The sequence below is a fragment of the Anomaloglossus baeobatrachus genome, chromosome 11 (genome assembly GCF_048569485.1).
Source record: "Anomaloglossus baeobatrachus isolate aAnoBae1 chromosome 11, aAnoBae1.hap1, whole genome shotgun sequence".
Classification (NCBI taxonomy): domain Eukaryota; kingdom Metazoa; phylum Chordata; class Amphibia; order Anura; family Aromobatidae; genus Anomaloglossus; species Anomaloglossus baeobatrachus.
Window position 1 is genome coordinate 4,935,782 of NC_134363.1, and position 24,443 is coordinate 4,960,224.

Sequence of the window (24,443 nt, forward strand, 5' to 3'; positions counted from 1 at the left end):
GAGGGGACCTGGATCTGCCCAGGTTGATAACCCTACTTCGGCCATTTTCCAGTGTTCTTTTCGCTGGGGGCACGTGTAGGAAACATCTGTGGGAAGGATCCTAGAAACCTGGGTACAGCGCCCCCCTGTGGCCAGACGCAACAAGGTAACTGCTGGAACTGTGTATGCCTGTTTGTAACCCATGCTTTGACTGTAACTGTACTCTGACATATGTATATTCTGTAGATTCCCTATTGTATATATTGTAGTTCTAGTGTGCTTTAGGCTGATTAAATTATATAATTAATCTTGGGCTGTTCTGTTATCTCGATCTTGAATCCCACGTCTGTGTGTTCGGCTAATAGTTACCGTAAATCGGTTGGTGGCAGCGAATTGTGCCAAGGATTATTGTGGGGAGGCCAGTGAGATTCGGGGAGATTTTATATATTCCGCCCGCGGAGGTCGGGGGAATATATACCTTACTCTCACCGGGGACCCTTCAATAATCGGCATAAGTAGTATAGCGGCCTCCTTGCTTATGGTCGGGCAATTCCATAATTGGCCTGACTATAAGAGGGGCGCTAGAGAGCGCGTCACGTGCTCGGTCTGTCGGTCGGGAGGTATAAAGGAGGGGTGACCCCCACTTGTTACCCCCCGATTGTGACGTACTGGTAGCCAGCGCGGGGGATTTCTGAGTGACCCCCCCGGTGGTTTGTGACAGATGTTGTTAGAATTTTCTTGTAAATTTTATTTCTGTTTAAAAACTATATATATATGTATACCACCAATTTAGGATACTATTACTATGCTAGCACAATAAACCTTATTTGATCAATCTGGATGTGATGGTTGCATCTCTGGTCAGTTGTGGATGTTTTTGGCTTCAGCTTTTACTTTTCCTGTAGAAGGGGCTTCCTTTATTAGTCTGTGACATTTGGTAGAAGGGGCTTCCTTTATTAGTCTGTGACATTTGGTAGAAGGGGCTTCCTTTACTAGTCTGTGACATTTGGTAGAAGGGGCTTCCTTTATTAGTCTGTGACATTTGGTAGAAGGGGCTTCCTTTATTAGTCTGTGACATTTGGTAGAAGGGGCTTCCTTTATTAGTCTGTGACATTCGGTAGAAGGGGCTTCCTTTACTAGTCTGTGACATTTGGTAGAAGGGGCTTCCTTTACTAGTCTGTGACATTTGGTAGAAGGGGCTTCTGTGAGGCAAATCCTGGGATATGAAGACGAATTATGATTTCCAGTCATAATCGCTCTCATCACTCCATGGCCGTGCCCCCTCCCTTCTTGTTCTCAATGTCCCAACATCTTGGAAGGTGTCACATCCTAGCAACACATCCCATGGCCATCTCCTGTGATATGGAGATTAGATGATGTGGGAACAATGGACACAGGATGACTCCCTGCCGTGACCCTGTGGTAGGGGCTGCTATCTACTTAGCAAGCTTGGAAGTATCCAGACAGAACGACTCCAGTAAAATATGGTTCATATCTCGCAAGCCATATTTCCGATAAATATGGCAACCATAAAAATGGTGTCTCTGCATGCGGACGATGCTGGCACACCTTTTTTATGGGAGTAGGACATTGGGAAGTACCCCAGGCGTGATATCAGCCAATGGGGAACTAGTAGACAAGTCATGAGTCCTCTCGTTCTGTAGCTAAATTCATAACTGTCACAATGAGAGCGTTGGCGTCTGCCTACGACGCTCCCAGGCCAAGTTATGGCCATATCCCCTGTTGTGGATATTGTCCATAACTCCAGCCAGGGGTGGAGCAGTGCTCCCTCTGAGGTCACTAAGGTAGGAGGGGACCTGGATTTGCCCAGGTTGATAACCCTACTTCGGCCATTTTCCAGCGTTCTTTCGCCGGGGGTCACGTGTAGGAAACATCTGTGGGAAGGATCCTAGAAACCTGGTCTACAGCGCCCCCCTGTGGCCAGACGCACAAGGTAACTGCTGGAACTGTGTATGCCTGTTTGTAAACCATGCTTTATCTGTAACTGTACTCTGACATAACTGTATATTCTGTAGATTCCCTATTGTATATATTGTAGTTCTAGTGTGCTTTAGGCTGATTAAATTATATAATTAATCTTGGGCTGTTCTGTTATCTCGATCTTGAATCCCACGTCTGTGTGTTCGGCTAATAGTTACCGTGAAGCGGTTGGTGGCAGCGAGTTGTGCCAAGGATTATTGTGGGGAGGCCAGTGAGATTCGGGGAGGTTTTATATATTCCGCCCGCGGAGGTCGGGGGAATATATACCCTACTCTCATCGGGGACCCTTCAATAATCGGCATAAGTAGTATAGCGGCCTCCTTGCTTATTGTCGGGCAATTCCATAATTGGCCTGACTATAAGAGGGGCGCTAGAGAGCGCGTCACGTGCTCTGTCTGTCGGTCGGGAGGTATAAAGGAGGGGTGACCCCCACTTGTTACCCCCCGATTGTGACGTACTGGTAGCCAGCGCGGGGGATTTCTGAGTGACCCCCCCGGTGGTTCGTGACATATTGGTGGCAGCAGTGGGATCGAGATAATAGTGTGTGTGAGTGTGAGACCCATACTCCCAGACACTAAAGACTGCCTGCAGCAGCTGTGGCTGCTGGGGTCTTCAGACTAGCTCAACACTAGAGTGTCAGAGTGCAGATACTGTAAGGTGTGTGGGTGCATCAGGTGGCAGTTCTGTGTCAGTGACCAAAGTCTGCAACAATGGCTGAGAGCACCAGGAGCAAAGCCAAAGGAATGGCCGATGCTCAGGCCAGAGACGATGAGGAGGTTGTCCACGAGCCCTCCAAGAGCCCGACGCCAGAGAACAGCTCTGCAGAGGACATCGCACAACCTGGCACTGCTGGACAAAATGAGGAGGAGCTCGCCCAAGGGTCCTCAACGAGCCAGATGCCAGCCCTCCGCTCTGCAATGGACAGTGAATCACCAGGCTCCGCAGCGGGCCGCAGATCACCACGTGCCATTCCACCGAGCCTGGGAGGCTCGGATAGCCTTCTTCAAATGGCTATGGCCCTTCTCCAGGCTGGAGACCAGGAGGGCTACAAGGAACTCCTGGCAGAGCGCAGGGCAGAGCGGCAGGCAGCGCGTGAAGAGCGCCAGGCAGAGCGTGAGGCTGCGGAGCGACGGCAACAGGCAGACCGTGACCACCAGCTGCAGCTAGCTCAGCTCCGGCCCTCATCAGCCACACGTGACCTTCAAGACACCAAACTTCCAAAGGTCCGTGTTGAGGACTTCCCAGTGCTGGAGAAGGATGGAGACTTGGACTCTTTCTTGACTGCTTTTGAACGGACTTGCCTGCAGCACCATCTGGACAAGGACCAGTGGGCCAAATACCTGACCCCCCGTTTAAGGGGTAAGGCCCTGGATATCCTTGGGGACTTGCCTGCTGAGGCAGATCAGGGCTACGACACCATCAAGCGGGCCCTGATCCAACAGTACAACCTCACTCCAGAGTCCTACCGCAAGAAGTTCCGGAGCCTACAGAAGGGACCAAAGGACTCCTGGGCTGACCACAGGCGGGCACTTGCCCGAGCTGCCGACCACTGGACCCAAGGCCTGCAGCTTTCCACCGGACCGGAGATCCTGGACTTGTTCATCACGGAGCAACTCTTGTGGAACTGCCCTGAGGATCTCCGCCAGTTCATCCGAGACCAGAAGCCAAAGGGGTCCACAGCTACAGCTGCCCTGGCCGATGACTACACCAACAATCGGGCTCCTGAGGCCAGGAGAGCAGCCACCAGCAGCACCTGGAGAGGGGGTAAGATGAACTCTGCGACTGCCCCACCTGCCCCTAGACTGCAGGGGGTGTCCCCCTCAACTCCCCTCTCCAGGCCCGTGGCAGAACCAAGACGGTGCCACCAGTGCAACCTACCTGGACACTTCAAGGCCATGTGCCCTCAGCGTCCCAAGGCCCCGGCTCCGTCCCCGTCCCAAGGGCCGCCCAAGGTGTATTGTGTGGGTGGGGGTGGTGGTAGGTCCCTGGACAGCTTCCAACCTGTCACCGTCGGCCGGTCTGTGACCATAGGACTGCGAGACAGCGCCTCGGAGGTGACTCTGGTGCGGCCTGAGATGGTGTCCCCCCAAGACTTGATCCCTGGAAAAACCCTCGCTGTCTCCGGGATTGGAGGCATTGACCCGGCGCTGCCTGTTGCTGACATTTATGTGGACTGGGGCGCAGGGCGAGGGGTGAGAGAGGTGGGGGTAACTGATCGGATCCCCGCAAACGTGCTACTTGGGACAGATTTGGGGCAGATAACCTCCCAGTTTGGGCCCCCCCCAAGGGCTGAACCTTCAGCCAGTACTGACGTGCCTCCGGACAATGTTAATGTGTTATCTATGAATGATGTGAGAGAGGGGGGAGTGAACTCTGATATTTCTGCTTGCATAGACACCATAGACACACACACAGCTGCAGCTGTGACAGGGGAGGGGGTCAGAGAAAGGTGTGACAATGCCTCTACAAGTGATCAGCCAGTGAGCTGGGATCTGTTGCCCTCTGCAGGGATAAGCAGAGAGCAGGGTGCTGCAGGGGGAGGACCAGTGTGTGGGGTGGGGGCTACCACAGCAAATGTGGGGTCCCCAGAGATTTCACAGCGGGGTTCTGTTGCTGCAGGGGGGGAACAGGCAGGTGAGATTGGGGCCGGTCCCGGAGCGGAAGTGCTCCCAGGTAAGATCTCGGTGCAGGGTTCCCCCACAACCGGGGTGTCAGGAAGCCAGGTAGGTCTGCCTGAACCGGCGACTTGGTCAGGAACGGAGGAGGAGCAGGCACGACCCACGGGCGCAGTGGCTGTGGCCGCTGTCACCCGCAGTGGGAGTGCTGGAAGCCAAGGGGCCTCCCGGAGGTCCGATAGCTCTTCCCCTCCTGACCAAGTGGCAGCCGAGTCAGGTGGAGGCCAGGACACAGGTCCCGGGGTACTGACCGAAGATGTGACAGTCTCGTCGATTCTGGCCACATCTAGTCAGGGGTTTCAGGCAGCGTTAGAAGCTGACGACAGCCTGAAAGCTCTTAAGGAGCAGGCGGCACAGCCTCCCTCGGACTCGGACCCGGAGCGAGTGGTCTGGGACCAAGGACGGCTGTACCGGGCCACGGTCCAGCAGGGTTCACCGGAGGCGTGGCCCAGGGACCGACAGTTGGTGGTACCCTATCCGTTCCGGACGGAGTTGTTGCGGATCGCACATGAGATTCCGATGGCCGGACACCTAGGGATCGCTAAGACCAAGGCCAGGTTAAACCAGCATTTCTACTGGCCAAAAATGGGGGCCGATGTGGCTGCCTACTGCCGTTCGTGTGAAACCTGTCAGAGAGTGGGGAAGGCGGGGCCACACCCCAAAGCCCCACTGGTATCTCTGCCAATCATCGATGAGCCTTTCAGGAGGGTGGCTGTGGATCTGGTCGGCCCGCTGGCCATCCCCAGCAGCTCCGGGAAACGCTTCATACTGACGGTAGTGGACTATGCCACCCGGTACCCAGAAGCAGTGGCCTTGTCGTCCATTCGGGCTGACAAGGTGGCCACCGCATTGCTGGAGATTTTCTCCCGAGTGGGTTTTCCCCAGGAAATGCTCACTGACCGGGGGACCCAATTCATGTCCCAGCTGATGGAGGCCCTCTGTAAACAAGTCCAGGTGCGACATCTGGTGGCCAGCCCGTACCATCCACAGACTAATGGCCTGTGCGAGCGGTTCAATGGCACCTTAAAGCAGATGCTTAAGATGTTGGTCGACTCCCATGGGCGTGACTGGGAGCGGTATCTCCCACACCTGTTATTTGCTTACCGGGAGGTTCCACAGGCCTCAACAGGATTCTCACCGTTTGAGCTCCTGTACGGGCGACGTGTGCGGGGCCCCCTGGCTCTGGTGAAAGAGGCTTGGGAAGGGGATTTGGCCACCCCTGGAGTGTCGGTTATCGAGTATGTCATGCGCTTCCGGGACAAAATGCAGGCCTTGACGCAACTGGTACACGACAATATGGCTCAAGCCCAGGCCGATCAGAAGCGTTGGTACGACCAGAACGCTTGTGAGAGGACCTACCAAGTGGGTCAAAAGGTGTGGGTACTGGTCCCCGTACCACAGGACAAGCTTCAGGCAGCCTGGGAAGGCCCATACCTCGTGTACCAGCAGCTCAACCCTGTGACGTACCTGGTCACCCTGGACCCTGCCCGTGGAAGGCGGAAGCCCTTCCATGTGAACATGATGAAGGCACATCATGAGCGGGAGGCGTGTGCGCTCCCCGTGTGCAACCTGCCCGAGGAGGGAGAAGCGGAAACCCTCTTGGATATGCTAGCCCAGGTTAGGGCAGGCGGATCCATTGAGGATGTGGAGGTTGGCCACCAGCTCTTGGAAGACCAACGGTCCCAGCTGTGGGCCACCCTACACCCCTTCCGGGGGTTGTTTACCAACCAGCCCGGAAGGACTAACTTGGCTGTCCATCACGTGGACACTGGGGATCATCCCCCAATCCGGCGTTCAGCATACCGGGTCTCCCTGGAGGTGCAGCAACACATGCGCCAGGAGATTGACGAGATGCTGAAGCTGGGGGTGATCCAGGCATCCAACAGCGCTTGGGCCTCGCCTGTAGTCCTCGTCCCTAAGAAGGACCGAACCACTCGGTTCTGCGTGGACTACAGGGGGCTCAATGCTGTCACGGTCGCCGATGCGTACCCAATGCCACGCATCGATGACCTGCTCGATCAGTTGGCCGGGGCTCAGTACCTGACCATCATGGATCTGAGCCGGGGATATTGGCAGATCCCCCTGACTCGCAAGGCCAGGGAACGCTCTGCCTTTATTACCCCATTTGGACTGTACGAGTCCACGGTGATGCCATTCGGGATGAGGAATGCCCCTGCCACTTTCCAGCGGATGGTCAACACCCTGCTCAAGGGACTTGAAGGGTACGCGGCCGCGTACCTGGATGACATTGCCGTCTTCAGTCCCACCTGGGAAGATCACCTAGAGCATCTAGCACAGGTGCTCAGGCGGGTCCACCATGCAGGTTTGACCATCAAGCCGGGAAAGTGTCAGCTGGCCATGAGCGAGGTCCAGTACCTCGGTCACCGGGTAGGCGGGAGAACACTGAAGCCCGAGCCTGAGAAAGTGGAGGCCATCGCGTCCTGGCCCACCCCCAGGACCAAGAAGCAGGTGATGTCCTTCTTGGGGACCGCTGGGTACTATAGGAGGTTTGTTCCATGCTATAGTAGCCTGGCAAAGCCCTTGACGGACCTCACCAAGAAGAAGCTGCCCTCTGCAGTCGATTGGACAATGGACTGCGAGACAGCCTTCCGGGCCCTAAAGGACGCCCTGTCCAGCCCGCCCGTGCTACAGGCAGCCGACTTCACGCGGCCGTTTGTAGTACAGACCGACGCCAGTGACTTCGGCCTCGGTGCGGTGCTCAGCCAGGTGGACTCTGCGAGCCAAGAGCACCCAGTCTTGTACCTGAGCAGGAAGCTGTTACCAAGGGAAGTTGCCTATTCCACGATGGAGAAGGAGTGCCTGGCCATAGTGTGGGCCCTGCAGCGTCTGCAACCCTATCTATACGGGCGCCACTTCATCGTGGAGACGGACCACAATCCCCTCAGCTGGTTGCACACCGTCTCTGGGACGAATGGGCGATTGTTGCGATGGAGCCTTGCGCTCCAGCAATACAACTTCACCATTCGCCACAAAAGGGGCCGGGACCACGGTAACGCAGACGGGCTGTCCCGACAAGGAGAGGTCGCGGACGGGCGCACGGGGGAACACCGGAGTGTGCTGCCCCCTAGCGCCCTCAAAAGGGGGGAGGTGTGAGGCAAATCCTGGGATATGAAGACGAATTATGATTTCCAGTCATAATCGCTCTCATCACTCCATGGCCGTGCCCCCTCCCTTCTTGTTCTCAATGTCCAACATCTTGGAAGGTGTCACATCCTAGCAACACATCCCATGGCCATCTCCTGTGATATGGAGATTAGATGATGTGGGAACAATGGACACAGGATGACTCCCTGCCGTGACCCTGTGGTAGGGGCTGCTATCTACTTAGCAAGCTTGGAAGTATCCAGACAGAACGACTCCAGTAAAATATGGTTCATATCTCGCAAGCCATATTTCCGATAAATATGGCAACCATAAAAATGGTGTCTCTGCATGCGGACGATGCTGGCACACCTTTTTTATGGGAGTAGGACATTGGGAAGTACCCCAGGCGTGATATCAGCCAATGGGGAACTAGTAGACAAGTCATGAGTCCTCTCGTTCTGTAGCTAAATTCATAGCTGTCACAATGAGAGCGTTGGCGTCTGCCTACGACGCTCCCAGGCCAAGTTATGACCATATCCCCTGTTGTGGATATTGTCCATAACTCCAGCCAGGGGTGGAGCAGTGCTCCCTCTGAGGTCACTAAGGTAGGAGGGGACCTGGATTTGCCCAGGTTGATAACCCTACTTCGGCCATTTTCCAGCGTTCTTTCGCCGGGGGTCACGTGTAGGAAACATCTGTGGGAAGGATCCTAGAAACCTGGTCTACAGCGCCCCCCTGTGGCCAGACGCACAAGGTAACTGCTGGAACTGTGTATGCCTGTTTGTAAACCATGCTTTGATTGTAACTGTACTCTGACATGTATATTCTGTAGATCTCCTATTGTATATATTGTAGTTTCTAGTGTGCTTTAGGCTGATTAAATTATATAATTAATCTTGGGCTGTTCTGTTATCTCGATCTTGAATCCCACGTCTGTGTGTTCGGCTAATAGTTACCGTGAAGCGGTTGGTGGCAGCGAGTTGTGCCAAGGATTATTGTGGGGAGGCCAGTGAGATTCGGGGAGGTTTTATATATTCCGCCCGCGGAGGTCGGGGGAATATATACCCTACTCTCACCGGGGACCCTTCAATAATCGGCATAAGTAGTATAGCGGCCTCCTTGCTTATTGTCGGGCAATTCCATAATTGGCCTGACTATAAGAGGGGCGCTAGAGAGCGCGTCACGTGCTCTGTCTGTCGGTCGGGAGGTATAAAGGAGGGGTGACCCCCACTTGTTACCCCCCGATTGTGACGTACTGGTAGCCAGCGCAGGGGATTTCTGAGTGACCCCCCCGGTGGTTCGTGACATCTTCCTTTACTAGTCTGTGACATTTGGTAGAAGGGGCTTCCTTTATTAGTCTGTGACATTTGGTAGAAGGGGCTTCCTTTATTAGTCTGTGACATTTGGTAGAAGGGGCTTCCTTTATTAGTCTGTGACATTTGGTAGAAGGGGCTTCCTTTATTAGTCTGTGACATTTGGTAGAAGGGGCTTCCTTTATTAGTCTGTGACATTTGGTAGAAGGGGCTTCCTTTACTAGTCTGTGACATTTGGTAGAAGGGGCTTCCTTTACTAGTCTGACATTTGGTAGAAGGGGCTTCCTTTATTAGTCTGTGACATTTGGTAGAAGGGGCTTCCTTTATTAGTCTGTGACATTTGGTAGAAGGGGCTTCCTTTATTAGTCTGTGACATTCGGTAGAAGGGGCTTCCTTTACTAGTCTGTGACATTTGGTAGAAGGGGCTTCCGTTATTAGTCTGTGACATTTGGTAGAAGGGGCTTCCTTTACTAGTCTGTGACATTTGGTAGAAGGGGCTTCCGTTATTAGTCTGTGACATTTGGTAGAAGGGGCTTCCTTTATTAGTCTGTGACATTTGGTAGAAGGGGCTTCCTTTACTAGTCTGTGACATTTGGTAGAAGGGGCTTCCGTTATTAGTCTGTGACATTTGGTAGAAGGGGCTTCCGTTATTAGTCTGTGACATTTGGTAGAAGGGGCTTCCTTTACTAGTCTGTGACATTTGGTAGAAGGGGCTTCCTTTATTAGTCTGTGACATTTGGTAGAAGGGGCTTCCTTTACTAGTCTGTGACATTTGGTAGAAGGGGCTTCCGTTATTAGTCTGTGACATTTGGTAGAAGGGGCTTCCTTTACTAGTCTGTGACATTTGGTAGAAGGGGCTTCCTTTATAAGTCTGTGACATTTGGTAGAAGGGGCTTCCTTTATTAGTCTGTGACATTCGGTAGAAGGGGCTTCCTTTATTAGTCTGTGACATTTGGTAGAAGGGGCTTCCTTTATTAGTCTGTGACATTCGGTAGAAGGGGCTTCCTTTATTAGTCTGTGACATTCGGTAGAAGGGGCTTCCTTTATTAGTCTGTGACATTTGGTAGAAGGGGCTTCCTTTACTAGTCTGTGACATTTGGTAGAAGGGGCTTCCTTTACTAGTCTGTGACATTTGGTAGAAGGGGCTTCCTTTACTAGTCTGTGACATTTGGTAGAAGGGGCTTCCTTTATTAGTCTGTGACATTTGGTAGAAGGGGCTTCCTTTATTAGTCTGTGACATTCGGTAGAAGGGGCTTCCTTTACTAGTCTGTGACATTTGGTAGAAGGGGCTTCCTTTACTAGTCTGTGACATTTGGTAGAAGGGGCTTCCTTTACTAGTCTGTGACATTTGGTAGAAGGGGCTTCCTTTACTAGTCTGTGACATTTGGTAGAAGGGGCTTCCTTTATTAGTCTGTGATATTTGGTAGAAGGGGCTTCCTTTATTAGTCTGTGACATTTGGTAGAAGGGGCTTCCTTTATTAGTCTGTGACATTTGGTAGAAGGGGCTTCCTTTATTAGTCTGTGACATTTGGTAGAAGGGGCTTCCTTTATTAGTCTGTGACATTTGGTAGAAGGGGCTTCCTTTACTAGTCTGTGACATTCGGTAGAAGGGGCTTCCTTTATTAGTCTGTGACATTTGGTAGAAGGGGCTTCCTTTATTAGTCTGTGACATTTGGTAGAAGGGGCTTCCTTTATTAGTCTGTGACATTCGGTAGAAGGGGCTTCCTTTATTAGTCTGTGACATTTGGTAGAAGGGGCTTCCTTTATTAGTCTGTGACATTCGGTAGAAGGGGCTTCCTTTATTAGTCTGTGACATTCGGTAGAAGGGGCTTCCTTTATTAGTCTGTGACATTTGGTAGAAGGGGCTTCCTTTATTAGTCTGTGACATTTGGTAGAAGGGGCTTCCTTTATTAGTCTGTGACATTTGGTAGAAGGGGCTTCCTTTATTAGTCTGTGACATTTGGTAGAAGGGGCTTCCTTTATTAGTCTGTGACATTTGGTAGAAGGGGCTTCCTTTACTAGTCTGTGACATTTGGTAGAAGGGGCTTCCTTTATTAGTCTGTGACATTTGGTAGAAGGGGCTTCCTTTACTAGTCTGTGACATTTGGTAGAAGGGGCTTCCTTTACTAGTCTGTGACATTTGGTAGAAGGGGCTTCCTTTATTAGTCTGTGACATTTGGTAGAAGGGGCTTCCTTTATTAGTCTGTGACATTTGGTAGAAGGGGCTTCCTTTACTAGTCTGACATTTGGTAGAAGGGGCTTCCTTTATTAGTCTGTGACATTTGGTAGAAGGGGCTTCCTTTACTAGTCTGTGACATTTGGTAGAAGGGGCTTCCTTTACTAGTCTGTGACATTTGGTAGAAGGGGCTTCCTTTACTAGTCTGTGACATTTGGTAGAAGGGGCTTCCTTTATTAGTCTGTGACATTTGGTAGAAGGGGCTTCCTTTACTAGTCTGTGACATTTGGTAGAAGGGGCTTCCTTTACTAGTCTGTGACATTTGGTAGAAGGGGCTTCCTTTACTAGTCTGACATTTGGTAGAAGGGGCTTCCTTTATTAGTCTGTGACATTTGGTAGAAGGGGCTTCCTTTACTAGTCTGTGACATTTGGTAGAAGGGGCTTCCTTTACTAGTCTGTGACATTTGGTAGAAGGGGCTTCCTTTACTAGTCTGTGACATTTGGTAGAAGGGGCTTCCTTTATTAGTCTGTGACATTCGGTAGAAGGGGCTTCCTTTATTAGTCTGTGACATTCGGTAGAAGGGGCTTCCTTTATTAGTCTGTGACATTTGGTAGAAGGGGCTTCCTTTACTAGTCTGTGACATTTGGTAGAAGGGGCTTCCTTTATTAGTCTGTGACATTTGGTAGAAGGGGCTTCCTTTACTAGTCTGTGACATTTGGTAGAAGGGGCTTCCTTTACTAGTCTGTGACATTTGGTAGAAGGGGCTTCCTTTACTAGTCTGTGACATTTGGTAGAAGGGGCTTCCTTTACTAGTCTGTGACATTTGGTAGAAGGGGCTTCCTTTACTAGTCTGTGACATTTGGTAGAAGGGGCTTCCTTTACTAGTCTGTGACATTTGGTAGAAGGGGCTTCCTTTATTAGTCTGTGACATTTGGTAGAAGGGGCTTCCTTTATTAGTCTGTGACATTTGGTAGAAGGGGCTTCCTTTACTAGTCTGTGACATTTGGTAGAAGGGGCTTCCTTTACTAGTCTGTGACATTTGGTAGAAGGGGCTTCCTTTACTAGTCTGTGACATTTGGTAGAAGGGGCTTCCTTTATTAGTCTGTGACATTTGGTAGAAGGGGCTTCCTTTATTAGTCTGTGACATTTGGTAGAAGGGGCTTCCTTTATTAGTCTGTGACATTTGGTAGAAGGGGCTTCCGTTATTAGTCTGTGACATTTGGTAGAAGGGGTTTCCTTTACTAGTCTGTGACATTTGGTAGAAGGGGCTTCCTTTATTAGTCTGTGACATTTGGTAGAAGGGGCTTCCTTTACTAGTCTGTGACATTTGGTAGAAGGGGCTTCCTTTACTAGTCTGTGACATTTGGTAGAAGGGGCTTCCTTTATTAGTCTGTGACATTTGGTAGAAGGGGCTTCCTTTATTAGTCTGTGACATTTGGTAGAAGGGGCTTCCTTTATTAGTCTGTGACATTCGGTAGAAGGGGCTTCCTTTACTAGTCTGTGACATTTGGTAGAAGGGGCTTCCTTTACTAGTCTGTGACATTCGGTAGAAGGGGCTTCCTTTATTAGTCTGTGACATTTGGTAGAAGGGGTTTCCTTTACTAGTCTGTGACATTTGGTAGAAGGGGCTTCCTTTATTAGTCTGTGACATTTGGTAGAAGGGGCTTCCTTTACTAGTCTGTGACATTTGGTAGAAGGGGCTTCCTTTATTAGTCTGTGACATTTGGTAGAAGGGGCTTCCTTTATTAGTCTGTGACATTTGGTAGAAGGGGTTTCCTTTATTAGTCTGTGACATTTGGTAGAAGGGGCTTCCTTTATTAGTCTGTGACATTTGGTAGAAGGGGTTTCCTTTATTAGTCTGTGACATTTGGTAGAAGGGGCTTCCTTTATTAGTCTGTGACATTTGGTAGAAGGGGTTTCCTTTACTAGTCTGTGACATTTGGTAGAAGGGGCTTCCTTTATTAGTCTGTGACATTTGGTAGAAGGGGCTTCCTTTATTAGTCTGTGACATTTGGTAGAAGGGGTTTCCTTTACTAGTCTGTGACATTTGGTAGAAGGGGCTTCCTTTACTAGTCTGTGACATTTGGTAGAAGGGGCTTCCTTTACTAGTCTGTGACATTTGGTAGAAGGGGCTTCCTTTATTAGTCTGTGACATTTGGTAGAAGGGGCTTCCTTTATTAGTCTGTGACATTTGGTAGAAGGGGCTTCCTTTATTAGTCTGTGACATTTGGTAGAAGGGGCTTCCTTTATTAGTCTGTGACATTTGGTAGAAGGGGCTTCCTTTATTAGTCTGTGACATTTGGTAGAAGGGGCTTCCTTTATTAGTCTGTGACATTTGGTAGAAGGGGCTTCCTTTATTAGTCTGTGACATTTGGTAGAAGGGGTTTCCTTTACTAGTCTGTGACATTTGGTAGAAGGGGCTTCCTTTACTAGTCTGTGACATTCGGTAGAAGGGGCTTCCTTTACTAGTCTGTGACATTTGGTAGAAGGGGCTTCCTTTACTAGTCTGTGACATTTGGTAGAAGGGGCTTCCTTTACTAGTCTGTGACATTTGGTAGAAGGGGCTTCCTTTACTAGTCTGTGACATTTGGTAGAAGGGGCTTCCTTTACTAGTCTGTGACATTTGGTAGAAGGGGTTTCCTTTACTAGTCTGTGACATTTGGTAGAAGGGGCTTCCTTTATTAGTCTGTGACATTTGGTAGAAGGGGCTTCCTTTATTAGTCTGTGACATTTGGTAGAAGGGGCTTCCTTTATTAGTCTGTGACATTTGGTAGAAGGGGCTTCCTTTATTAGTCTGTGACATTTGGTAGAAGGGGTTTCCTTTACTAGTCTGTGACATTTGGTAGAAGGGGCTTCCTTTACTAGTCTGTGACATTTGGTAGAAGGGGCTTCCTTTATTAGTCTGTGACATTTGGTAGAAGGGGCTTCCTTTATTAGTCTGTGACATTTGGTAGAAGGGGCTTCCTTTATTAGTCTGTGACATTTGGTAGAAGGGGCTTCCTTTATTAGTCTGTGACATTTGGTAGAAGGGGTTTCCTTTATTAGTCTGTGACATTTGGTAGAAGGGGCTTCCTTTATTAGTCTGTGACATTTGGTAGAAGGGGCTTCCTTTATTAGTCTGTGACATTTGGTAGAAGGGGCTTCCTTTATTAGTCTGTGACATTTGGTAGAAGGGGTTTCCTTTATTAGTCTGTGACATTTGGTAGAAGGGGCTTCCTTTATTAGTCTGTGACATTTGGTAGAAGGGGCTTCCTTTATTAGTCTGTGACATTTGGTAGAAGGGGCTTCCTTTACTAGTCTGTGACATTTGGTAGAAGGGGCTTCCTTTATTAGTCTGTGACATTTGGTAGAAGGGGCTTCCTTTATTAGTCTGTGACATTTGGTAGAAGGGGCTTCCTTTATTAGTCTGTGACATTTGGTAGAAGGGGCTTCCTTTATTAGTCTGTGACATTTGGTAGAAGGGGTTTCCTTTATTAGTCTGTGACATTTGGTAGAAGGGGCTTCCTTTACTAGTCTGTGACATTTGGTAGAAGGGGCTTCCTTTACTAGTCTGTGACATTTGGTAGAAGGGGCTTCCTTTACTAGTCTGTGACATTCGGTAGAAGGGGCTTCCTTTACTAGTCTGTGACATTTGGTAGAAGGGGCTTCCTTTACTAGTCTGTGACATTTGGTAGAAGGGGCTTCCTTTACTAGTCTGTGACATTTGGTAGAAGGGGCTTCCTTTACTAGTCTGTGACATTTGGTAGAAGGGGCTTCCTTTACTAGTCTGTGACATTTGGTAGAAGGGGTTTCCTTTACTAGTCTGTGACATTTGGTAGAAGGGGCTTCCTTTATTAGTCTGTGACATTTGGTAGAAGGGGCTTCCTTTATTAGTCTGTGACATTTGGTAGAAGGGGCTTCCTTTATTAGTCTGTGACATTTGGTAGAAGGGGCTTCCTTTATTAGTCTGTGACATTTGGTAGAAGGGGCTTCCTTTACTAGTCTGTGACATTTGGTAGAAGGGGCTTCCTTTACTAGTCTGTGACATTTGGTAGAAGGGGCTTCCTTTACTAGTCTGTGACATTTGGTAGAAGGGGCTTCCTTTATTAGTCTGTGACATTTGGTAGAAGGGGCTTCCTTTATTAGTCTGTGACATTTGGTAGAAGGGGTTTCCTTTACTAGTCTGTGACATTCGGTAGAAGGGGCTTCCTTTATTAGTCTGTGACATTTGGTAGAAGGGGCTTCCTTTACTAGTCTGTGACATTTGGTAGAAGGGGCTTCCTTTACTAGTCTGTGACATTTGGTAGAAGGGGCTTCCTTTATTAGTCTGTGACATTTGGTAGAAGGGGCTTCCTTTACTAGTCTGTGACATTTGGTAGAAGGGGCTTCCTTTACTAGTCTGTGACATTCGGTAGAAGGGGCTTCCTTTATTAGTCTGTGACATTTGGTAGAAGGGGCTTCCTTTACTAGTCTGTGACATTTGGTAGAAGGGGCTTCCTTTACTAGTCTGTGACATTTGGTAGAAGGGGCTTCCTTTACTAGTCTGTGACATTTGGTAGAAGGATGTTTACTTTCTATGTAATTCTGAAGAATAGTGTGAACGAGGCCCAGGAAGACCTCATCATTTTTCCATCGATTGTCACGTTCCTTATTTTAGTGATGGACCCCCATTCGGATAAATTCGCCCTCCGTGCAGCTAGAACTATAGCGCCGTGGCCATTTATGAGAAGATTGTTGGAGGTCTTCTTACCACTGAACACTTGAATTGCCGGAGCGCCATCCATGCAGAATTGATGATCCAACCCTGAAATGTCATCATGGATATACTCTTATAAACTTACTGTGTCTGGAGCCTTCAATGGAGACCGTGATGGAGGCCGCCTGGATCCCGGAGCTGCCGCTCACCTGGCAGATGTATTCTCCCGAGTCCCGGGGCGAGGCATTAAGTATGCGCAGACGAGAGCCAGCGACCTAGGTGTGAGCAGAGAAGTCACCTCATTTTATGATGGACGGTAGATGCCCCGGCGAGGGGCTGTCTGGGCAGTAGCCACTCGTCCCTGACGGGGGGTACTGGATGACGCCCCCATATCAGAACACCACATATCACAGTGATCACCTGGTGATTGTCGGACAGTGGCAGCTCCTGTCGATACCACGACACCTCCTGGTGGGTCTGCCCCTCCACCACACAGTTCAGGACCACAGTCTGACCCTCGGACAAAGCACTAGATGGGGACTCGATGCGGATGGTGGGAATGATGCCAGCTGTGAAAATATCAGGACATAATAAGTACAATGAAGGACTAGAAATTCAACAGGAATACAACCATCCAACTCACAGTGAGCGGGGCCGATGGCACGACTAATGGTCACCATGATGACCGCCTGACGAGTGACTGCTCCGGAGGTGACGCGGCAGATGTACTCGCCAGAGTCCGCCACCGATGCCTGGACGATGCGTAGACGAGATCCCAGAATCTGTGTATAAGAAATCTCCGTCAGGAAAACAATCGGGTGGTCCTGCTGAAGCTGATCAATAAAACGACCCAACACCGCCATCAGCAGCCGATCTGACTGGCTGTGACATGATCGGAGGAGTGGCTGCAGCCACCATCCGCTCACCTGGTGATTGGGGGAGAGTGGCTGACCCTTCCGATGCCACGTGACTGCCGAACTCTGTGCCCCTGAGACAACACAGTTCAGCTCTAGGGTCTGACCTTCAGCTACAGAGCTGGAGGAGGGTTCGATCGTCAGAGCCGGACCCGGAGCTGCCACAACCAGAGAAAACACAGATATATATCACGATGAAGACACCCAAGAGGGCATGGAAAATGTGAGAGGCATGAGCCCAGCACTGTGGACCCTTCTGACTGGGACTGTCCATCCTCCATCTCACTACTCACGGTCACTAGAGATGCGGGACACGGTGATGACGGTCGATGCCTGCTGTGTGACCGCACCGGTGGAAACACGACAGATGTATTCTCCATTGTCATCTGCGGATGCTTGGAGAATCCTCAGACGAGAACCTGACACCTAGAATCAGACACATGTATAAGGTGAAGACCCAGCTTATCATACGGCTGATGTCTCCAGATGACCGCTTTCCATAATAAACCAGCGCACCGATTGATAGTTACCTGATGGTTTGCCGAGAGAGGACTTCCCGAACGATACCAAGTGACCTCTGCACCGGGGTAAGTGGCCACCTGGCAGTCCAGCTCCAGAGTCTGCCCCTCTACCAAGGAGCCTGAAGACGACTCAATCCTAATCACAGGAACCTTCTCCGAAGCTGAGAGAGAAGACATATTGCCCAAAACTGTCCTCACGCCAGGATTCAGAAAAAGAGAAGCGGATCCAAAAGGAAAGGGCACAGCAGAAGATATAGGGCAGACGTGCCAAGGATACAAAGAAGGGAGCCATGGAAAAGAAGGAAAAAAGGACAATGAAGAAAACCCAGCGGAAAGAAAAATAGAAGAGTAAGAAACAAGGAACGAGTGGCTCCACTTCAGTGCAAAAACATTAGGATAGAGATGGGCTAGAGGAAAGAGGAAATAGTCTATCTGGGATAGAGTCTGGGATAGAGGAAAGAGAAGCGATCTGATCAGAGCGAGGTCTGGGATAGAGGAGAAAGGAGCGATCTGATCAGAGCGAGGTCTGGGATAGAGGAGAAAGGAGCGTTCTGATCACAGCGAGGTCCGGGATAGAGGAGAGAGGAGCGATCTGATCACAGCGAGGTCCGGGATAGAGGAGAGAGGAGCGATCTGATCACAGCGAGGTCTGGGATAGAGGAGAGAGGAGTGATCTGATCACAGCGAGGTCCGGGATAGAGGAGAGAGGAGCGATCTGATCACAGCGAGGTCTGGGATAGAGGAGAGAGGAGCGATCTGATCAGAGCGAGGTCCGGGATAGAGGAGAGAGGAGCGATCTGATCACAGCGAGGTCTGGGATAGAGGAGAGAGGAGTGATCTGATCACAGCGAGGTCCGGGATAGAGGAAAGAGGAGCGATCTGATCACAGCGAGGTCCGGGATAGAGGACAGAGGAGCGTTCTGATCACAGCAAGGTCTGGGATAGAGGGCAGAGGAGCGTTCTGATCACAGCGAGGTCCGGGATAGAGGAGAGAGGAGCGATCTGATCAGAGCGAGGTCTGGGATAGAGGAGAAAGGAGCGTTCTGATCACAGCGAGGTCCGGGATAGAGGAGAGAGGAGCGATATAATATCAGCAAGGTCTGGGATAGAGGAAAGAGGAGTGATGTAATAACAGCGAGGTCCGGGATAGAGGAGAGAGGAGCATTCTGATCACAGCGAGGTCCGGGATAGAGGAGAGAGGAGCGATCTGATCACAGTGAGGTCCGGGATAGAGGAGAGAGGGGTGATCTGAAAACAGCAAGGTCTGGGATAGAGGAAAGAGGAGCGATATAATAACAGCGAGGTCCGGGATAGAGGAGAGAGGAGCGATCTGATCACAGCGAGGTCTGGGATAGAGGAGAAAGGAGCGATCTGATCACAGCGAGGTCCGGGATAGAGGAGAGAGGAGCGATCTGATCACAGCGAGGTCTGGGATAGAGGAGAGAGGAGCGATCTGATCACAGCGAGGTCTGGGATAGAGGAGAGAGGAGCGATCTAATAACAGCGAGGTCTGGGATAGAGGAAAGAGGAGCGATCTAATAACAGCAAGGTCTGGGATAGAGGAGAGAGGAGTGATCTGATCACAGCAAGGTCCGGGATAGAGGAGAGAGGAGCGATCTAATAACAGCGAGGTCCAGGATACAGGAGAGAGGAGTAATCTAATAACAGCGAGGTCCGGGATAGAGGAAAGAGGAGCGATCTAATAACAGCGAGGTCCGGGATAGAGGAGAGAGGAGCGATCTAATATTGCGAGGTCTGGGATAGAGGAGAGAGGAGCGATCTAATAACAGCGAGGTCTGGGATAGAGGAGAGAGGAGTGATCTGATCACAGTGAGGTCCGGGATAGAGGAGTGATCTGATCACAGCGAGGTCCGGGATAGAGGAGAGAGGAGTAATCTAATAACAGCGAGGTCTGGGATAGAGGAGAGAGGAGCGATCTAATAACAGCGAGGTCTGGGATAGAGGAGAGAGGAGCGATCTAATAACAGCGAGGTCTGGGATAGAGGAGAGAGGAGTGATCTGATCACAGCAAGGTCCGGGATAGAGGAGAGAGGAGCGATCTGATCACAGCGAGGTCTGGGATAGAGGAGAGAGGAGTGATCTGATCACAGCAAGGTCCGGGATAGAGGAGAGAGGAGCGATCTAATAACAGCGAGGTCTGGGATAGAGGAGAGAGGAGTGATCTGATCACAGCGAGGTCCGGGATAGAGGAAAGAGGAGCGATCTGATCACAGCGAGGTCCGGGATAGAGGAGAGAGGAGCGATCTAATAACAGCGAGGTCTGGGATAGAGGAGAGAGGAGCGATCTAATAACAGCGAGGTCTGGGATAGAGGAGAGAGGAGTGATCTGATCACAGCGAGGTCCGGGATAGAGGAAAGAGGAGCGATCTGATCACAGCGAGGTCTGGGATAGAGGAAAGAGGAGCGATCTAATAACAGCGAGGTCTGGGATAGAGGAAAGAGGAGCGATCTGATCACAGCGAGGTCTGGGATAGAGGAAAGAGGAGCGATCTAATCACAGCAAGGTCTGGGATAGAGGAAAGAGGAGCGATCTAATAACAGCGAGGTCCGAGATAGAGGAAAGAGGAGCGATCTGATCACAGCGAGGTCCGGGATAGAGGAGAGAGGAGCGATATAATAACAGCGAGGTCCGGGATAGAGGAGAGAGGAGCGATATAATAACAGCGAGGTCTGGGATAGAGGAAAGAGGAGTGATATAATATCAGTGAGGTCGGGGATAGAGGAGAGAGGAGCGATCTAATAACAGCGAGGTCCGGGATAGAGGAAAAAGGAGCGATATAATAACAGCGAGGTCCGGGATAGAGAAGAGAGGAGCGATATAATAACAGCGAGGTCTGGGATAGAGGAAAGAGGAGCGATATAAAATCAGTGAGGTCTAGGATAGAGGAGCGAGGAGCGATATAATAACAGCGAGGTCCGGGATAGAGGAAAGAGGAGCAATCTGATCACAGCGAGGCCCGGGATAGACCACAGAGGAGCGATCTAATAACAGCGAAGTCTGGGATAGAGGACAGAGGAGCGATCTAATAACAGCGAGGTCCGGGATAGAGGAGTGATCTGATCACAGCGAGGTCCGGGATAGAGGACAGAGGAGTGATCTGATCACAGCGAGGTCTAGGATAGAGGAGAGAGGAGCAATATAATATCAGCGAGGACTGGGATAGAGAAGCGAGGAGCGATCTAATGACAGCAAGGTCTGGGATAGAGGAGAGAGGGGTGATCTGAAAACAGCAAGGTCTGGGATAGAGGAAAGACGAGCGATCTGATCACAGTGAGATCTGGGATAGAGCAGAGAGGAGCAATCTGATCATAGTGAGGTCTGGGATAGAGGAGAGAGGAGCGATCTGATCATAGTGAGGTCTGGGATAGAGGAGAGAGGAGCGATCTGATCATAGTGAGGTCTGGGATAGAGGAGAGAGGAGCAATCTGATCATAGTGAGGTCTGGGATAGAGGAGAGAGGAGCGATCTAATAACAGTGAGGTCTGGGACACAGGAAAGAGGAGCGATATAATATCAGTGAGGTCTGGGATAGAGGAGAGAGGAGCGATATAATAACAGTGAGGTCCGGGATAGAGGAGAGAGGAGCGATCTGATCACAGCAAGGTCTGGGATAGAGGAGAGAGGAGCGATCTGATCACAGTGAGGTCCGGGATAGAGGAAAGAGGAACGATATAATAACAGCGAGTTCTGGGATAGAGGAAAGAGGAGCGATATAATATCAGTGAGGTCCAGGACAGAGGAGAGAGGAGCGATCTGATCGCAGCGAGGTCCAGGATAGAGGAGAGAGGAGCGATCTGATCACAGCGAGGCCCGGGATAGACCACAGAGGAGCGATCTAATAACAACGAGGTCCGGGATAGAGGAGAGAGGCGCGATCTAATAACAGTGAGGTCTGGGACAGAGGAAAGAGGAGCGATCTGATCACAGCGAGGTCTGGGACAGAGGAAAGAGGAGCGATCTGATCACAGCGAGGTCTGGGATAGAGGAGCGATCTGATCACAGCGAGGTCTGGGATAGAGAAGCGAGGAGCGATCTAATAACAGGGAGGTCTGGGATAGAGGAGAGAGGGGTGATCTGATCACAGCGAGGTCTGGGATAGAGGAGAGAGGGGTGATCTGAAAACAGCAAGGTCTGGGATAGAGGAAAGAGGAGCGATCTGATCACAGCGAGGTCCAGGATAGAGGAGAGAGGAGCGATCTGATCACAGCGAGATCTGGGATAGAGGAGAGAGGAGCGATCTGATCATAGTGAGGTCTGGGATAGAGGAGAGAGGAGCGATCTGATCACAGCGAGGTCTGGGATAGAGGAGAGAGGAGCGATCTGATCACAGCGAGGTCTGGGATAGAGGAGAGAGGAGCGATCTGATCATAGTGAGGTCTGGGATAGAGGAGAGAGGAGCGATCTGATCACAGTGAGGTCTGGGATAGAGGAGAGAGGAGCGATCTAATAACAGCGAGGTCTGGGATAGAAGAGAGAGGAGCGATCTGATCACAGCGAGCTCCGGGATAGAGGAGAGAGGAGCGATCTGATCACAGCGAGGTCCGGGATAGAGGAGAGAGGAGCGATCTAATAACAGCGAGGTCCGGGATAGAGGAGAGAGGAGTGATATAATAACAGCGAGGTCCGGGATAGAGGAGAGAGGAGCGATCTGATCACAGCGAGGTCTGGGATAGAGGGCAGAGGAGTGATCTGATCACAGTGAGGTCTGGGATAGAGGAGAGAGGAGCGATCTGATCACAGCGAGGTTTGGGATAGAGGAGAGAGGAGCGATCTGATCATAGTGAGGTCCGGGATAGAGCAGAGAGGCGCGATCTAATAACAGTGAGGTCTGGGACAGAGGAAAGAGGAGCGATCTGATCACAGCGAGGTCTGGGATAGAGGAGAGAGGAGCGATCTGATCACAGCGAGGTCTGGGATAGAGGAGAGAGGAGCGATCTGATCACAGTGAGGTCTGGGATAGAGGAAAGAGGAGCGATCTGATCACAGCGAGGTCTGGGATAGAGGAGAGAGGAGCGATGTGATCACAGCGATGTCCGGGATAGAGGAAAGAGGAGCGATATAATAACAGCGAGGTCCGGGATAGAGGAGAGAGGAGCGATATAATAACAGCGAGGTCCTGGATGGAGGAGAGAGGAGCGATCTGATCACAGCGAGGTCTGGGATAGAGGAGAGAGGAGCGATCTGATCACAGCGAGGTCCTGGATGGAGGAGAGAGGAGCGATCTGATCACAGCGAGGTCTGGGATAGAGGAGAGAGGAGCGATCTGATCACAGCGAGGTCTGGGATAGAGGAGAGAGGAGCGATCTGATCACAGCGAGGTCCAGGATAGAGGAGCGATATAATATCAGCGAGGTCTGGGACAGAGGAAAGAGGAGCGATCTGATCACAGCGAGGTCTGGGATAGAGGAGAGAGGAGTGATCTGATCACAGCGAGGTCCGGGATAGAGGAGTGATCTGATCACAGTGAGGTCTGGGATAGAGGAGAGAGGAGCGATCTGATCACAGCGAGGTTTGGGATAGAGGAGAGAGGAGCGATCTGATCACAGCGAGGTCCGGGATAGAGGAGAGAGGAGCGATCTGATCACAGCGAGGTCTGGGATAGAGGAAAGAGGAGCGATCTGATCACAGCGAGGTTTGGGATAGAGGAGAGAGGAGTGATCTGATCACAGCGAGGTCTGGGATAGAGGAGAGAGGAGCGATCTGATCACAGCGAGGTCTGGGATAGAGGAAAGAGGAGCGATCTGATCACAGCGAGGTCTGGGATAGAGGAGAGAGGAGCAATATAATATCAGCAAGGTCTGGGACAGAGGAGAGAGGAGCGATCTGATCACAGCGAGGTCCGGGATTGAGGAAAGAGGAGCGATATAATAACAGCGAGGTCCGGGATAGAGGAGAGAGGAGCGATCTGATCACAGCGAGGTCTGGGATAGAGGAGAGAGGAGCGATCTGATCACAGTGAGTCCCGGGATAGAGGAAAGAGGAGCGATCTGATCACAGCGAGGTCTGGGATAGAGGAGAGAGGAGCGATCTGATCACAGCGAGGTCTGGGACAGAGGAGCGATCTGATCACAGCGAGGTCTGGGATAGAGGAGAGAGGAGCGATCTGATCACAGCGAGGTCTGGGATAGAGGAGAGAGGAGCGGTCTGATCACAGTGAGTCCCGGGATAGAGGAAAGAGGAGCGATCTGATCACAGTGAGTCCCGGGATAGAGGAGAGAGGGGTGATCTGATCACAGCGAGGTCTGGGATAGAGGAGAGAGGAGCGATCTGATCACAGCGAGGTCTGGGATAGAGGAGAGAGGAGCGGTCTGATCACAGTGAGTCCCGGGATAGAGGAGAAAGGAGCGATCTGATCACAGCGAGGTCTGGGATAGAGGAGAGAGGAGCGATCTGATCACAGCGAGGTCTGGGATAGAGGAGAGAGGAGCGATCTGATCACAGCGAGGTCTGGGATAGAGGAGAGAGGAGCGATCTGATCACAGCGAGGTCTGGGATAGAGGAAAGAGGAGCGATCTGATCACAGCGAGGTCTGGGACAGAGGAGAGAGGAGCGATCTGATCACAGCGAGGAGATGTTGTGTCCAGATAGAAGATGCAGAGTAAACATGGAGTCAGATGAGGGTCCGGACACAGGGGGGGGTCCGGCACACGACTTACGGTTGGGGACGCCATTGATTTTGATAATGATTGAAGCTTGTTGTGTTGCGGCACCGTTAGTCACCCGGCAGATGTACTCCCCAGAGTCGGATGATGAGAACTGTAGTATGCGTAGGAGAGAGCCGTGGACCTACAAGGAACGTGGACTCTTATCATATATCTACAATGTCAGGACACGTGACGTCTGCAGGGGTCTCCGCAGGTAAAGACAGAAACACGGCCACAGCGGAGACCCCACATCCAGCAGACAAAAGCCGAGCGTCCACCTACACAGGGGATAATCTGCATGGTTGCGGCCCCTGTGCAGCCCCCCTGTGCGCCCCCCCCCCCCTGTGTAGCCCCCAGTGAGGCCCTCCTGTGCAGCCTCATGTGCGGTCCCACTGTGCAGCCTCCTGTGCGGTCCCA

At 51.0% G+C, this 24,443-nt stretch overlaps 1 protein-coding gene across 1 annotated transcript in view; it reads right to left on the minus strand.

Moving 5' to 3' along the window:
* The window catches only part of HSPG2 (heparan sulfate proteoglycan 2), a 281,820-nt gene that overhangs the window by 93,682 nt on the left and 163,695 nt on the right, over positions 1 to 24,443 (minus strand). The window contains 7 exon segments of the mRNA XM_075328538.1: positions 16,071 to 16,200; positions 16,346 to 16,494; positions 16,569 to 16,707; positions 16,852 to 16,997; positions 17,133 to 17,265; positions 17,370 to 17,521; positions 24,039 to 24,168. Of these exon segments, the coding sequence (XP_075184653.1) occupies positions 16,071 to 16,200; positions 16,346 to 16,494; positions 16,569 to 16,707; positions 16,852 to 16,997; positions 17,133 to 17,265; positions 17,370 to 17,521; positions 24,039 to 24,168 (979 nt within the window).